At 48.0% G+C, this 13,813-nt stretch overlaps 1 protein-coding gene across 1 annotated transcript in view; it reads left to right on the top strand.

The window, feature by feature from the left end:
• The first annotated feature begins 8,876 nt into the window (after positions 1-8,876).
• LOC119406536 (nose resistant to fluoxetine protein 6) overlaps positions 8,877-13,813 on the top strand; it is a 60,210-nt gene continuing 55,273 nt past the window's right edge. The window contains exon 1 of the mRNA XM_037673276.2: positions 8,877-9,108. Coding sequence (XP_037529204.2) covers positions 8,889-9,108 — 220 coding nt within the window. The 5' untranslated portion in view covers positions 8,877-8,888. The remainder of the gene's footprint in view (positions 9,109-13,813) is intronic.

The raw sequence follows: 13,813 nt of genomic DNA, 5'->3' as shown, positions 1-13,813 counted from the left end.
GACTACCAGGCTGCGGGACACACCCCCGAACAAGAGATGCTTCGCATCTAAAAGTTGTCTAGCGAGGCGTTCCGCACGGGCGTTGGACTCGCGTGGTCTGTCCGCAGCCGACGCTTGGCTTCGATGTGGGCGTTGCATACGGCGGGGTTTGCTTGCCGACGCTGCCGTTGCGTTTTCGGCATGTCGAGCCCGTGTTTCATCCGTAGCAGTTTCCCGCCGACGTTGCCGTTTGCGCTGGGCTTCCCTAGCTCGGAGCTCGGGGTCCGCTTTGCCGACGTTTACGTTGAGCTTCGACGCGTCCGAGCTTCCGCTGCTCCACCGCTGCCCGCGATCTCGGCAGGCGTTAAGGTATTATGCAACTGGCGCCGACGTTGACGTTGGAACTCATAGCACGGGCGCAGCCGGCGCAGTGTCTGAGCGTGTGTACGACCTAACGCGAGCCTATTATCTAAACGAGGAGGTGGTGGAGAGGGCGAGGGTGAGCGGAGAGGTTGAGGGGGAAAGGAGAGGGGGAGTGGAGAGGAGGTCTGTGGAGAGGATTTACGCAATGCGCAGTAAGGCTGGTCACGCTGCACACCGTTGAGCTCTGCCGTAATATGCTTCGCATCTAAAAGGAAGGCCGGAGGTTAACCAGATATTAGCATCTGGTTTGCTACCCAGACTGGGTGGGGAAATAGGGGCGAAAGAGGGTCTAGAGAGAGGAAGAGGGGGAAAAAGAGGAGAAAATTACACCATCTCCCGCTAAAGGGGACCATGAGGCGATGCGAAGCCGGAGCACTTGCACGATCGCGTTCCGTTGGCGTTAGTTGGGCATACTACTCGCGTCGTGGAACGCGAAGAAGGACGCTACGCGCGTCCGATCTTCCATCTAGCCTGGCCGTTAATTCTCACACGGCGAGCGGGGAACGCGGTCGACAGGCGGGCGAGAGGGGGCAGCGTAGGAGAGGAGAGAGAAGGGGAGGGGACGCGCATGCGCTCGAGCTCATCGCGGCGTTGCGCAGGAGAGAATTTCGGCATGTCTAGCCCCAACACCCTCTAGACTTTAAGGCCTGAAGGCTGCCACCGTGACGTCACGAAGCGGCGGCGGCGGTTGCTCGCCACCGAGCAGTGAAGGCTTGCGTAGTGACGTCTGCTGTGCGCTTGTCTTGGCCTTTTCTTTCGTCAGTGTTCCTGTTTGGTGCTTAGGAATTCCCTCCTCAGGAGTAAAGGAATTGCGTGCAAATATTTACGGTCAAATGAGCCTCACAAATTTTGACATATTTCTTTCTTTTGTGAATAAGTAAAAGACGTGTGTTTGCTCTGAGGAGTATCAAGCACTTAAACAGAGTTTTGCTGAGCTTATGCCCTGTATTTCACCTCGGTAGTAAACAGAAATAGATAAATAGATATATCAAATGTCCAGGAACTTCGCATAATTTTGTTTATCGGTTCTTGGTTATACATCCGGCTGGTAGCACAAACTTGCGACTGATTGATACATCGACCACAAAAGAGCCCGAACACGTAGTCACACCTCGAAGAAAACCATCTTCGCGTAATGCATTCAGGGAAGTTCGAGTACAAAAAAAAAAAAAAAGATTCATAGGAACAAGCTACCCTTCGACCTTAAGTAAAACTGCAAGGTTAACTGTTCGTGCGAAAATACGTAGGCTCCATACATTTGCCTTCTCGAGTTGCGCTTGCCAGTGATAGGGAAACTTATGGGCAGGTAATAAATAAAAGAGGAAATGACACCAGGTCGCAAGCGTGCTTTATAAGCGAGAACGGGAGACTAATGGCATTTTGTCTGAAACAACTTTATTTACAGCGGGGACAAAGGCACTTCGAGAGCTATTTTCAGCTGAGCGTTTCCAGCTTTCCCTTCTGTGATTTCGATTCAGCTTCTAAAACCATTTCTTGCGGCTAAAGACTTGTATCAGAGGATTCGTGCTGCACTGCAGCTCTTGCTTCAGAACCAGCTGTCAAGCATGTCCATCGTCGCAGGTATAAAAATATGACGACTCGTCGTTGGTTAGGAGCTCCACGGTGAGGTCTGTAACCACTTGGTTCTGGTTCGAGAACATTAAAGCACTTCTTGTTTTGACGATTGCTCCAGGACTGCATAATATATGCGACAGCATTTACGACAAACAGCGCTAAAAGCAGGATACTTCCACGGTCCATTGCTCAGACAAGGTCAGTGCTTCTCTGCAACACAAACTGAAATTTCTTTATTCACTGTCGTTGCTTCTCTACATTTCTCACTCTTGAGTTTCTTCAGGGTGGCGTAGACAGCACACCCTGCCATATACACCAATACCGGGATAATGTCCGTCATGTTTTACAGCGTTTCCTCGGTGACAACTACGTTGCAGCAAGGCCGTGAACAGTTTGCTTCTCTCTGAAGGTCATGCCATTCCTCATCCTCGTCACTGGCGTTTCTAGAAGTGGCGACCGTCGTACTTCTAATCACGCTTGGAAGTATATGTAGAATATTCTGCAGGAAAACTCACCCTGAGGTTCTGTGAAGGAGTGAAGTTGTCACACGAAATCGCGCGCAGCCATTTTCGGCGCAGCTCCGCATCTTGGAAAATCGAAAAACGCATACCTTGCACTTCAAGTCGCAATAGCTACTGCACTGAATGACACAGCACTTGTTCGGTTTGACGAATTCAATGCCACACACACGCTGCAGCACGCACGACGTTCTCACAATTTAGAAAAAAAACGGCACACTGCACTGACAGAACCGACGTACCACGTGTGGCAGCAAGAAACAAACTGACGTGCCGGTGTGCCGCCGCACTACTCGCCCTCCGTCATTAAATATAGCGCGCTTTTGAGTTGAAAGTTATCTCGCTAGGTGCTGATATTGCATTTAAAGATAACTGTCATAGGGTTATTGCAGGTTTCTTCCGCCGATTGTATTAGTTTATTCAGAAAAATGGCGCGACTTTCTCAATGATGACCAGTGACACGTGTTTCGAGTTGTATCCATCCGCGTTTGAGCGGGCCACCGGGAACGGGGGAAACCGGATTCCCGCTGCCGTCGCCGCCTCCACTTGGTGACGTCAGCACTTCGAATGCGGAGAGTGCTTCGGCCTTAGTGTCTAGAGGGTGTTGCTAGCCCGCGTTTCAGAGGAAGAGTGGAAAGGGGGAGGGGAAGGGGAGGGAGAGGGGGGAGGGGAGGGAAAGTGGAGAGGAGAGATAGGAAGGGGAGAGGGGTAGAGGTCAGGGGGAATGGTGACGGGGAGTGGAGAGGAGGTGTGTGGAGAGGGTATGCGGATGCGCAGTAAGGGTGGTCACGCCGCACACCACCACCACCGGATTGAGCTCCGCCTTAAGATACTTCGCATCTAAAAAAACGCACGTACACACGCAGGATAAAAAAAACACACACACAGGAAGGGCGTTCTGGTTACAATCGTTCAGAAAGGCCGGGCGATCGCAAGAAGTACAGTAGCGCTTGCATGGCCTTGTTCTGCGACGTTGCGTCTTGTCGATGGCGTACAATTCTTTCCTCTGACAAAGGTCGGTCATCCAACTTGTTAAGCACGTTGCAAAGGGATAGTCGTTGTGCACTATACTGTGGGCAGTCGCCAAAAATATGTCCAATTGTTTCTGCGTTGCCACAGTGGTCACAGGCTGCGGTGTCGGCCATCCCAATGCGGAAAGCACAGGCGTTGGTAAACGCAACGCCCAACCACAGTCTACACAAAAGGGTCGCGTCTACTCGGCGAAGCCTCGATGGGACTTGAGGCTTAAGGTTGGGTCAAATGAGTGCAATCGAGCATGCTTGAAGTGCGGCTCATTCCACTGTCACGTGGTGCGTTGGCGAGCATGTAAACGGAGCTTCCGTGCAGCGTCGGTCTTGGAAAGCGATAGGAGTAGTTTATGGTCTTCTGCGTGGGCTGAGCGGGCAGCTTAATCGAAAGTGTTTAAAAGTAAGGGAGAAAAACAACATTAGAAATAATAGAAATGAATGAGGATCGTAAGGGTAGTGAAATATTCCGATAGTTTCGGAAAGGAGGGGCCACCTTCTCGAGATGCGTATTCTGACAGACGTGCGCCAGGTGGAAGTGTTGGTACTCTCCCACAAGAGAAACCGGTGGGGTGCAGGGCTGCACTGGGAATCGAACCAGTACTCACCACACTGGAGGAAGATGCTGTACCACTGGATTCCACTTCTGGAAGTCAAGTAGTTATAGTCTGAGGACAGGAAATATACTCGTTTCTGCTTCGAGACGAGACGAAACTCGTATTGCTCACAAACGAGACTTGACAACAGTTAGCCGACGTCATTTCTCTTCGTGAAGACATTCCACGCTCTTCGCTGTATTTCCCCTTTAAAGGGAAATATTAAGTCGACGTTGATTGCTCCAATAGCGTTGCGGAAACCTTGTAGTGCTTGTTTCATGCCAAGGAAATGCTTTTTGAAAGAAAATCACGTTTTAGTGGTCCGCACGGCGTTAGTGCACTTCAATTCACCCGCCTGAACGGGCCTTCTGAAGTAGCAGTTGCCGTGCCCCAACGTTGCCCGCCTTTACTGCCCTGCCGCCGAAGCTACGGTTTCTTGCGCAACAGCGGCCATCAACCTTGCCAGACGCAGCCACGGGTCACTCCGAAACTGTATAGTTCACTGTAACGGAGCTTAGCTTGGCGAGCAGCAGCAGAAGTAGAGTATCGATAGGGCAAAAATAGCGAGAGCCAAGCACACGCAGCAGTACACGATACCGAAACTACCGTGAGACGCGCAGCTCGGCGATAACAGAACTTTCGAAACACTAGCGCCGTTCCCCATGGTAGCTCCAAGAGGTTCTTTTTTCCATGAACCAAACAGAAACGAACAAGCAGCATTTTATTACGTCTTGCGATGCACGGAAGGTTCTTTTTTTATTGCAACTAGTTTGATTAGTAAAGGTTAATTGTACTCGGGACTCTCTGACGTCATTGGGAATCATTTCCAAAATGTCCCACTCGTGGCGCACATCGTGTCCTACATTTACCTTGATTTCTCGATTACTAAAGCACTGCTGTTGATAATATTGACATTTTAGACGTTCTCACACATTGACCTTTCACTCTGACATAAATTGTTACTTGCCTTTAGTGTCCCTTTAAGAGCGTAGTTATAAATGTGTCGGCGAGATCGACGCAGCGTCCGTTGGCCTCAATATGTCCGTTTCAATGCGCTCAAGGCCATACTGGAGTCGCTCTGATGACTGCAGAAGAATTGACGTTTGGGCAAGTTGGAATTGATTATACATTTTGAAATGGGCTGTGTGGTGTGTATTACTTCTGTCTTGTGTCCTCGTTGTCGCGCTGACCATTTCAAACTGCATAATTGCGCTGATGAACTTGAAGTTCCTGCAATAATGGGACCATGATTTGTAGATTTTCATTCTTGCTGTCCCAGACAAGCGAACGAGCGGTGCACGGACAAGCGCCTGGACGCTGGTTTCTTGGGTAGATTTGCTCGTCTTTGTTCACGTCTTGTTTAATATTGCAACTTGTTTAATTTTGCAACAGTACTCCAGTTAGAACGCGATAGCGTGAGAGAGCTCGTTTCGCAGAAATTCCGGTGTCGGCGTCGACGTCATTGGTTGTGAGCGAAAAAACAGTGTTGTCCGTGAGCGACAATTCGAGATAGATGGAAATAAATAAGTAATAAAAATACTTCTGTTTCAGTGGGAATCTAACCCAGGCCTTCTGCGTGGCATGCAGGCCAGGGGCGTAGCCAGAAATTTTTTTGGAGGGGGGGGGGTTCAACCATACTTTATGTATGTTCGTGCGTGTGTTTGTATGTGCGCGTGTATATATAAGCAAGCAAAACTGAAAAATTTCGGGGGGGGGGGGGTTGAACCCCCCACTGAGCCACGTCATTGCTTGGAACTGCTTCCGGAGGAGTCCCCTTAACACATAGTATAATGTTGCGTGGCAGTAGCGTAGAATCGCGCCAGGCGTCAAGACTTGTGAATTTCAGAACGAGTGAGGGGTTCAAAGGCCCAGCTATTACAAAACGCTCAGATAAATTTAATCGCGTGATCAGCCAAAGCATCAACGAAGTGAGCAGCTGCGTAAGTTCGCGTGTTGCCTTACGGATTCGCAAAAAGGAACAATTTGTGGGCACTTCGCAAGTGCACTTGCAGTTGGAATTCTAGGATAATAATTTTGACCGGCCAGTGTTGCACGCACAGACGTTCCTTTCCTTACGGCATGGTTGAGATGTCTACCGAGAAACGAAGGCTACTGATTGCGAAGTCGATGCCAACGGGGCCCGATACGCTATCGCGTTCTACTCTTGAGGCGAGGCTCAAGCGTCAGTCAGTCAGTCAAGAACTTCATTCATCGGTCCTGAGGAGTTTAGGCCGCCGGGGGATCCAGGGGGGACACCCTAGCAGCCGCTACCGTAGGCGACGCCCGAGTCGGGGCGGGAACGTGATGGCGTTCCGCCAGTTCTTGGGCCCTCTGGACTGCCCTGAGTTGTTGGTGGAGCTCGGAGCTCCTGAGTGCCTCTTCCCAGTCGGACTCACTGGTGAGAGGTCCCTGAGGTAACGCGGGACATTGCCATAGCATGTGCGAGAGTGAACAATAGAGTTCTCTGCAATCTGGACATTGGGGAGTGATTTCTGTATTGTAATGGCTCAGTCGGCCCCGTGATAGGTACGATCTTCCTCCGAGTTTTAAAATGTAGTTCTTGCGCAAGAGGGGAATGTCACTTGATCTCAGAAAGGTCAGGTCAACCACCCTAGAGTGCATTGACTTCCATAACATCACTGCTCCGAGCCGAGTCCATGACGTCCTGACGGTGCGAGCGAACGTCCTGACGATATAATGTTGTGTGAACAATAAGAAATATTTCTTCTGCTTTCACCTCGGCTTCTTCTTTCCATAGAGTCGCTAAAGCAGTGGGCACGCATACAGTGGGCATGTTCTCAACGAGCGGTTAACGTTGTCGGGGAGTCTTTTGAGTGTGCAAAACCAGAGTAGAAGCCTCCTTGCCTGGCTTGTTTTTGTGTCTGTCATAAAAAGGTCGTCAAAATCGATTTGGACAAAAAAATTAAACCATCTCCCGCTAAAGGGGACCATGAGGCGATGCGAAGCCGGAGCACTTGCACGATCGCGTTCCGTTGGCGTTCGTTGGGCATGCTACCGACCTCGCGTCGTGGAACGCGAAGAGGGACGCTACGCGCGTCGTATCTGCCATCTAGCCTGGCCGTTAATTCTCACAGGGCGAGCGGGGGACGCGATCGACAGGCGGGCGAGAGGGGGGCAGCGTAGGAGAGGAGAGAGAAGGGGAGGGGACGCGCATGCGCTCGAGCTCATCGCGGCGTTGCGCAGGAGAGAATTTCGGCATGTCTAGCCCGCGTTTCAGAGGAAGAGTGGAAAGGGGGAGGGGAGAGGTTGAGTGGAGAGGAGGTGTGTGGAGAGGGTATGCGCATGCGCAGTAAGGGTGGTCACGCCGCACACCACCACCACCGGATTGAGCTCGGTCATAAGATACTTCGCATCTAAAAGGTCGTCAAAGCTCGCAGGATAAGTCCGGTTATTGATGGTGACTCTCGCCGTGCAGACACCAATCGGCGTTATCAGGTACGTGGTCTCCAGCTGTCCGGATTTCGGGTCCACTCTAAGCGGTATTTACTTTCTTCAGCTTGGTGGCGAATGGCCCACTGACGACGGAATAATCGGCTCCGTTGTCGACACGCTTCTCACATTGCTTAGTAAGAGCCGCTGCGCTGCGCTTCCATTCTCCGAACGTCGTCCTTGTGTTGGTGGATTCTGTCATGAAAGCTCTTGCGTTCACCCATACATAAAATTTTTTCACCCAGCCAGACAGATCTCCGTCCAAATGTTTACATTTAGACATAAATATTGTGTTATACAGGGATGTCTTGTTAATCGCATTCTCATAGCGCCTGAAGTTTGTGAGCGCTGGGCACATGTTAGCTGAAATGCCCAGTATGGTCTACAGCTTTTCATCGGCTGATGCGGAGAGATTGAGGTAAAGGATGCCTCTTCTCCCTATTTGTCTGTCTTATGAAGCAAAAAAAAAAAGAACGCAATGGTCCCGCTAGAATAAAACAACAAATAACGTACTACAGATGAGGGTAACAAGATAAAAACGGAAAATTTGGACTAACCAGCGTTATGTTGTTCTCTGAGGAATTCACGAACAAGACGCTTCTGTTCAAGCTCCGTTCGCAGGATATATATGTGCGTATAAAGTGGACACAAGTATTCTGAAAAGCTCATGTTGTATTATAAGCACACTTTTAAGCGCACGACCATAACATGAAATGCGTGGATATACATGAACTAACCAGCTTCCAGAGAGGTATAAACTGAGTGAGAAGTAAGGACAATGAACTGCGGGCATATGTCTTTTTGTTTTGCAAAAGACAATAAGCGCACATTTTTTGTGAATACGAAGAAACAAATGAGTGCCTAACAGATAAAACAAATAAGCAAGCAGACGTACACGTGCTCAGAAATTACACATTTTTTTCCCTTAAAAGGTGAAAGACTGAACCTTTGCAATTTTAATAACCCTGCAGGGTTATTTTTTTTATTAAAATTGTGTGACACCCGGTTTGTTTAAATCAACCGGGCGTGTAAAACAAGAACAAGCAACACGTCAGACACCTCGTATGAGGAAAGAAAAATGTATGCTGCAGTATAAACATATTAGAACGCATTTGTTCCACGTATGCATGCAAAGCAGGTTGCATACTTCTTAAAGTTTCTTTCTCTTTTTTTAAACAACCGGCAGAAACGATGACCCTCCCTACGTTCAGCATGCAAGAAGCAAGCATTTAAATAAATAAAAAGAAAGTCATTTTCATTGTAATACGAGAACTGATCGAGTGCTTTTTCGTAGGCGCGTCGGCTGAGGCACGAAGATTGCAATGCGAGGCGTGCGCCCGCGCATAACTGCGAAAACACCCAGTGCGGCCAAATGTATCGTAAATGCTGCATTTTTATTTAAGCTGAACGTGGCTTGCTACGTACCCCCGCCCGGCGACAACGCTATTGGAAGTGACGAGATGGAACGCATGTCAATCTGGAGGTTGGCTCAGGTCCTTGTTTTCTTCCTATATTTGCAAACGAGCCAGTCTTCCGAGATGTGTGAGTCCAATTTAATTTCATTTCATGCTTCCCGCTGTGTGCCCAAGAGTTACACCTTGTCACTCTCGCAAGAACTTCTTCAGACAGTCTACGAAAGGACTATAGATATATACCTTAGCAGCAGGTTGTCTGAATGCTGCGGTATTGAAGCTGCGTTGCCGTGCCCGCTATATTGTTTACGGATAAAAGTGCGTTGTAGCTATACGCTGGGCAGTATGTATGTATAATGGTGCACCTGTTGATATTCGCTGAGTTCTAAATTATTCACTAGGCAATAAAAGAATGTACAAAAAAAAGCCGGGAACGAAACTTGTCGCCATTTCTCATATTAGCAAATAAATAACTGATTTCTTTATAAAATGTCGAATAGTTCTCGGTATACCAACGTGAAATGTATTAAACATTGTATAAAGTATCGAGTTTCTTAAAGCATGTCCATACGAAATTCTCTGCTTGGAAATACACCAACTTAACCCTTTCAGACGCTATGTAAACAACTGTGCACACCAGTTGCTTTCGCTGCTTGTATCGACTAGGGGCTAAGAAAGAGCAAGATACATATTGAGATTTGGATGAATTGAACCTCTTGCATAATAAATTTGTCTTCATTTTGCAGCGTACTATAGCATATGATCACTTTGCTGAAGGCACTACCATGTTCGACAAGTCGTTATAGACGTGCCGCTTCCCGCGAGCCACATCAAAAGTATAATTTTTCTTCTCTCGAAATGGACATAATGGAAAGCGGATTTGCACTATATTTCTAGCCTGAGATTTCATTCTATTAATGCAAATACAGAGCATAAATGACTTAAGAATAAATGGCTATTTAATTACAATTTATTAAAAGTAATTACTATAACACGCGTAAATTAAAGTATTATGAAAGCATTTTTGTTGCGATAGAATATCGAATGCCTTGAAATAAAGTTGTATCGGCTTGACGCATTTACAGACAGTTCTTCTTGGGTGGCGTCTGTAAGGGTTAAAAAGGACTTCTTGGAACGACTTTTGCCGACAGGCAGCTCATATTCTTTCTGCAGTTTAAAGTATTATTAATCATAAAACAAACATACCAGAAAGGTATACTGAGTTTTAGCGACCAATGCATGGGTTATATTTCTCGAGGAACGTGGAGACGGGAAAAATAAGGAAATTTAATGCGTCGCTGAATATTCTGTATATAGGCTGCTTACAAATGCTAGCAAAGGCGAGTCACTCGTTAATTCATAGAATCGCGTGCTTTGACAGCCCAGGGTTGTTTACTAAGGGAGCTAAATCATGTCAGGTGCGCGTTTTGCGCAATGTAGCTACACCTTCCGATGCCCATGCGTGCGCCAGCCGGGTACCCTGGTCATCCACTTCTGCTGTGGGTTTCCGATGGCACTGTGTTTTCAGCAAAGGATATTGTATACCGCAAACTTGTTTATCGCAGAAACAACGAGGCACCCGATTGTCATTTTTTTTACTTCTATATCTCCCCTATGTAATCTTTTCGCGCTTGTTTAAGAACACCTTCTGACATAGAATGAAAACTGCAGTTTAATTTAGCTTGATAGAATTTTAGCTTGGGCTATAGTTCTGCGTTCGTCGATCAATGACTTATCACACAGCTACCGCCAAAAAATTCAAGAGACCAATTTGACCGGGCACTCATTTTAAAATCGCTCGCGGCGCTCTTTTTCCCCTAGCAGGCGAAAAAAGCGTGTATGGCAGGATCCATGTATTAAAGCTGGGGTGGCTGGCAGAGAGGCAGCTGGCCTATGATGAAACCATCATGTTGAATTATAGTCGGGATATTGCTAATTCAGTCGTTGGTCACGTGCGCTTATCTGTACTTGCTTTGCAGCCGTACGTTTAAAGGAGTACTGACACGATTTTGAAGTGCAGCAAAACGGACGTTTTATTGCGATAGCAATTATATGGACAGTCTCGGCTGGATTTTGCCGTCGCCGCCGTCATGCACCGTATATGTATAAGTATGTATATATCTATAAAGTCCCCACAGAAAAGTAACTCAGAAAAATGCTTTCTAAGCGCGGAATCGAACCAGGGACCCCTTGCTCCGCAGCGAGCGGCGCTATCCACTACGCCACGAAACGCAGATCCTCCATGTAGCTAACGGCGAGCGTTATATACACACCATTTAGCGCTGGACGGACTCAGAGACAGCAGGCGATAATAAGCGTTTCTTCAATACCAGCTAGGTGGCGCTAGGAGCCCGACGGGCGCATTTAAAAGTCGTCGGCGAGCTTGCTCGCTTCTTATATTTGCGCATGGGAGAAGCTTGCCCTTCCGCTGTCTGCTCGCGCGGTTTTCTCGTGGCGAGGGGTAGAGGAATGTTTCACGCTTTCACCGTGATGTCCGCGCTCATGTTACGGCGCGTACGAATGTCACTCGAGCTCAGGGACGCCGCTAAACGAACAAACAGAAGATGAGCGCGAACTTAGAATAACACAGAGCTGAGCTAGTTGGTACGTATTCATTCTAAAAAGAGACAGGGCGTGCAAACAACCGCCACTCGGCGGTTGTAAAAAACGGCATCGCCATGTCTTGCCTTAAGTCAGCCCTCACCAAGTCGTGTAAGCACAAAATGAGTGATAGCTTTAGCGCAGAGGTTACGCGTCTTTTAGATGTAGGGTATCCTCGTGATGCAGTGGCCACGGTCGCTGAGCGTTTAAAGAAGTCTATTGTGTTAAGTCCGAGCATGGTTGCAGAAAGCGATAGGAAGAAACGTGTCGTAGGTATTCCGTACATTCATTGCATATCTCACAGGCTAAAGAAAATAGGAAGTAGATATGGCGTTAATGTTGTTTTCACGGCTGCCAATAAGCTAGGTAAGATTTGTGCCGCTGTGCAGAGGAAGAATGAGCGAGTAAAAGACAAGAAGCGGACCGATAATTGTTTCGTAAAACACACCAACAAATTCATTGATTGCCGTACGAGTGTGGTGTATAAGGTCCCTTTCAGCTGCGGCCGCTTCTACGTAGGACAGACGGGCCGATGCATTAACCAGAGATTGTTGGAACATAAGAGATCGCTAACAGGAGGCTCACCGTCTAATCTATCTTTACATTGTCGAGATTGTAAGTGCACGCCAAAATTCGATGAATGCGCAGTGTTGTACCGGCATAGAAATGAAGAAACGCGCCTGATGATTGAAGCATGGCATATCGAGAATAGTGGTAGCGCATGCGTGAGCCAACCGTCGATTAACTTGAATAAAGATGAAATCAAATGCATTAACAGTTATCTTCCACGTAGACCGCCACGCGTGCCGGATTGATAGGTTCGCCGGTTGCATGGGCATGCGCAGATAAGTTTTCGTGCCTTCTTTCTTTTCGGCCGTTGTGCGTCTCTTCAGTTGTTAGTCGGCGTTTGTGGTGTCCTGATCTCTTTCTTGTGTCCGTGTTTGCACGCCCTGTCTCTTTTTAGAATGAGCGCGAACTATCAAGTGTCACAGATCGACACTTGAAGCACGCTAGTTTCCTTCGCTGCTTCGGCCGCCTTTGCAACAGAAGCGCTGTTCAAACTGAGAGTATCCATTGGCGAGCCTCACTTCGTATAGCATTAGTTCCTTGCTATCGCATTCATTGCTTCGCCCTTGCGGCGAAACTGTGACTTTTTTTTGGTTTCCTTGGCATGTAGTGTTAACGCTCTCCCCACACCGCATCCGGGAAACACGTATAAATATTTAAGTTTGATTTTAAAGTTTTCATCTCCCAGCATCTGCAAGGCGGCTTCACCGCATGGAGAGCCCTATGACGTTTCAAGTCAGCTCACTTGGTTTGCGAAGTCTGGGTTCTGCATGCAGCCTAAATCACAGAAATCGCTGTCGGAGGCACTGGACGACAGTTCACTCATCATGAACCACGTTCGACTGACAGCAAAGGACAGCAGGTGCATATTTCGTGGGTTGCAGTCTGCCCGTGAAGCGGCATTAAAAATATATGCAATGCATCCCCAGGCACCACGACACTCTTTTTAGGGTTCTCGACACCCGTGCTTTCATTTAGAGCAACAACCCGAAAAATGTTTGAATTCATGTCAGTACTCCTCTAACGCTTGCAGACGCCACAATCTGCAACCGCCTAAATAGCTTCCTTCCTGCTCGAACGATCATAGTCTATTGTAGTGTGGCTCACAGATCACAACTTAGTGTAAATACCATGCTAGTTTAGTATCTTGTCTTTTATCGATGCTACTCGATGCTACGTCTCTATACTGGGCTGATATAGCTGTACTAAAAGCCGTACACATATGCATTAATCTGACTTCAGGCAATGCGCAGGGTTGGCTTTGCGATCATGAGCAGCACCAGCAACAACAGCACACAAACATCCAAGTAATCGCAGAACTACTGTTGTTCCGTGTTGCAGCCGTGTTTCTGCGTGTGCTGCCATTGTTTTCTTGAACGCTTCTCAACCACCATAGCGCCACTTGCAACAATAGAGTCCCACGCAAAGTCCACACACGCTTAATCTGGCTCCGCGAAGTGCCCCCACCTTTTAACTAATTCAAATGCTCCTTTACTGACTCAACTGCTCGAATCTTCCGCGGAAACTCACGTGCGCGCTGATGCCCCGTCTTTAGTAAAGGATGTTCGCCCGTCCGCGCAAAATGACCACGCGATCGCCAAGCTGTCAACAGAAGCGTGCCAACCACAGCTTGTCTAAAACAGCTGTTCACGTATAGAATGCTAAGG

This window comes from Rhipicephalus sanguineus, chromosome 10 (assembly GCF_013339695.2).
Source record: "Rhipicephalus sanguineus isolate Rsan-2018 chromosome 10, BIME_Rsan_1.4, whole genome shotgun sequence".
In the NCBI taxonomy this organism is placed as follows: Eukaryota; Metazoa; Arthropoda; class Arachnida; order Ixodida; family Ixodidae; genus Rhipicephalus; species Rhipicephalus sanguineus.
Note: the sequence above shows the minus strand (reverse complement) of the source record. Positions and strands in the feature narration are given on the sequence as shown.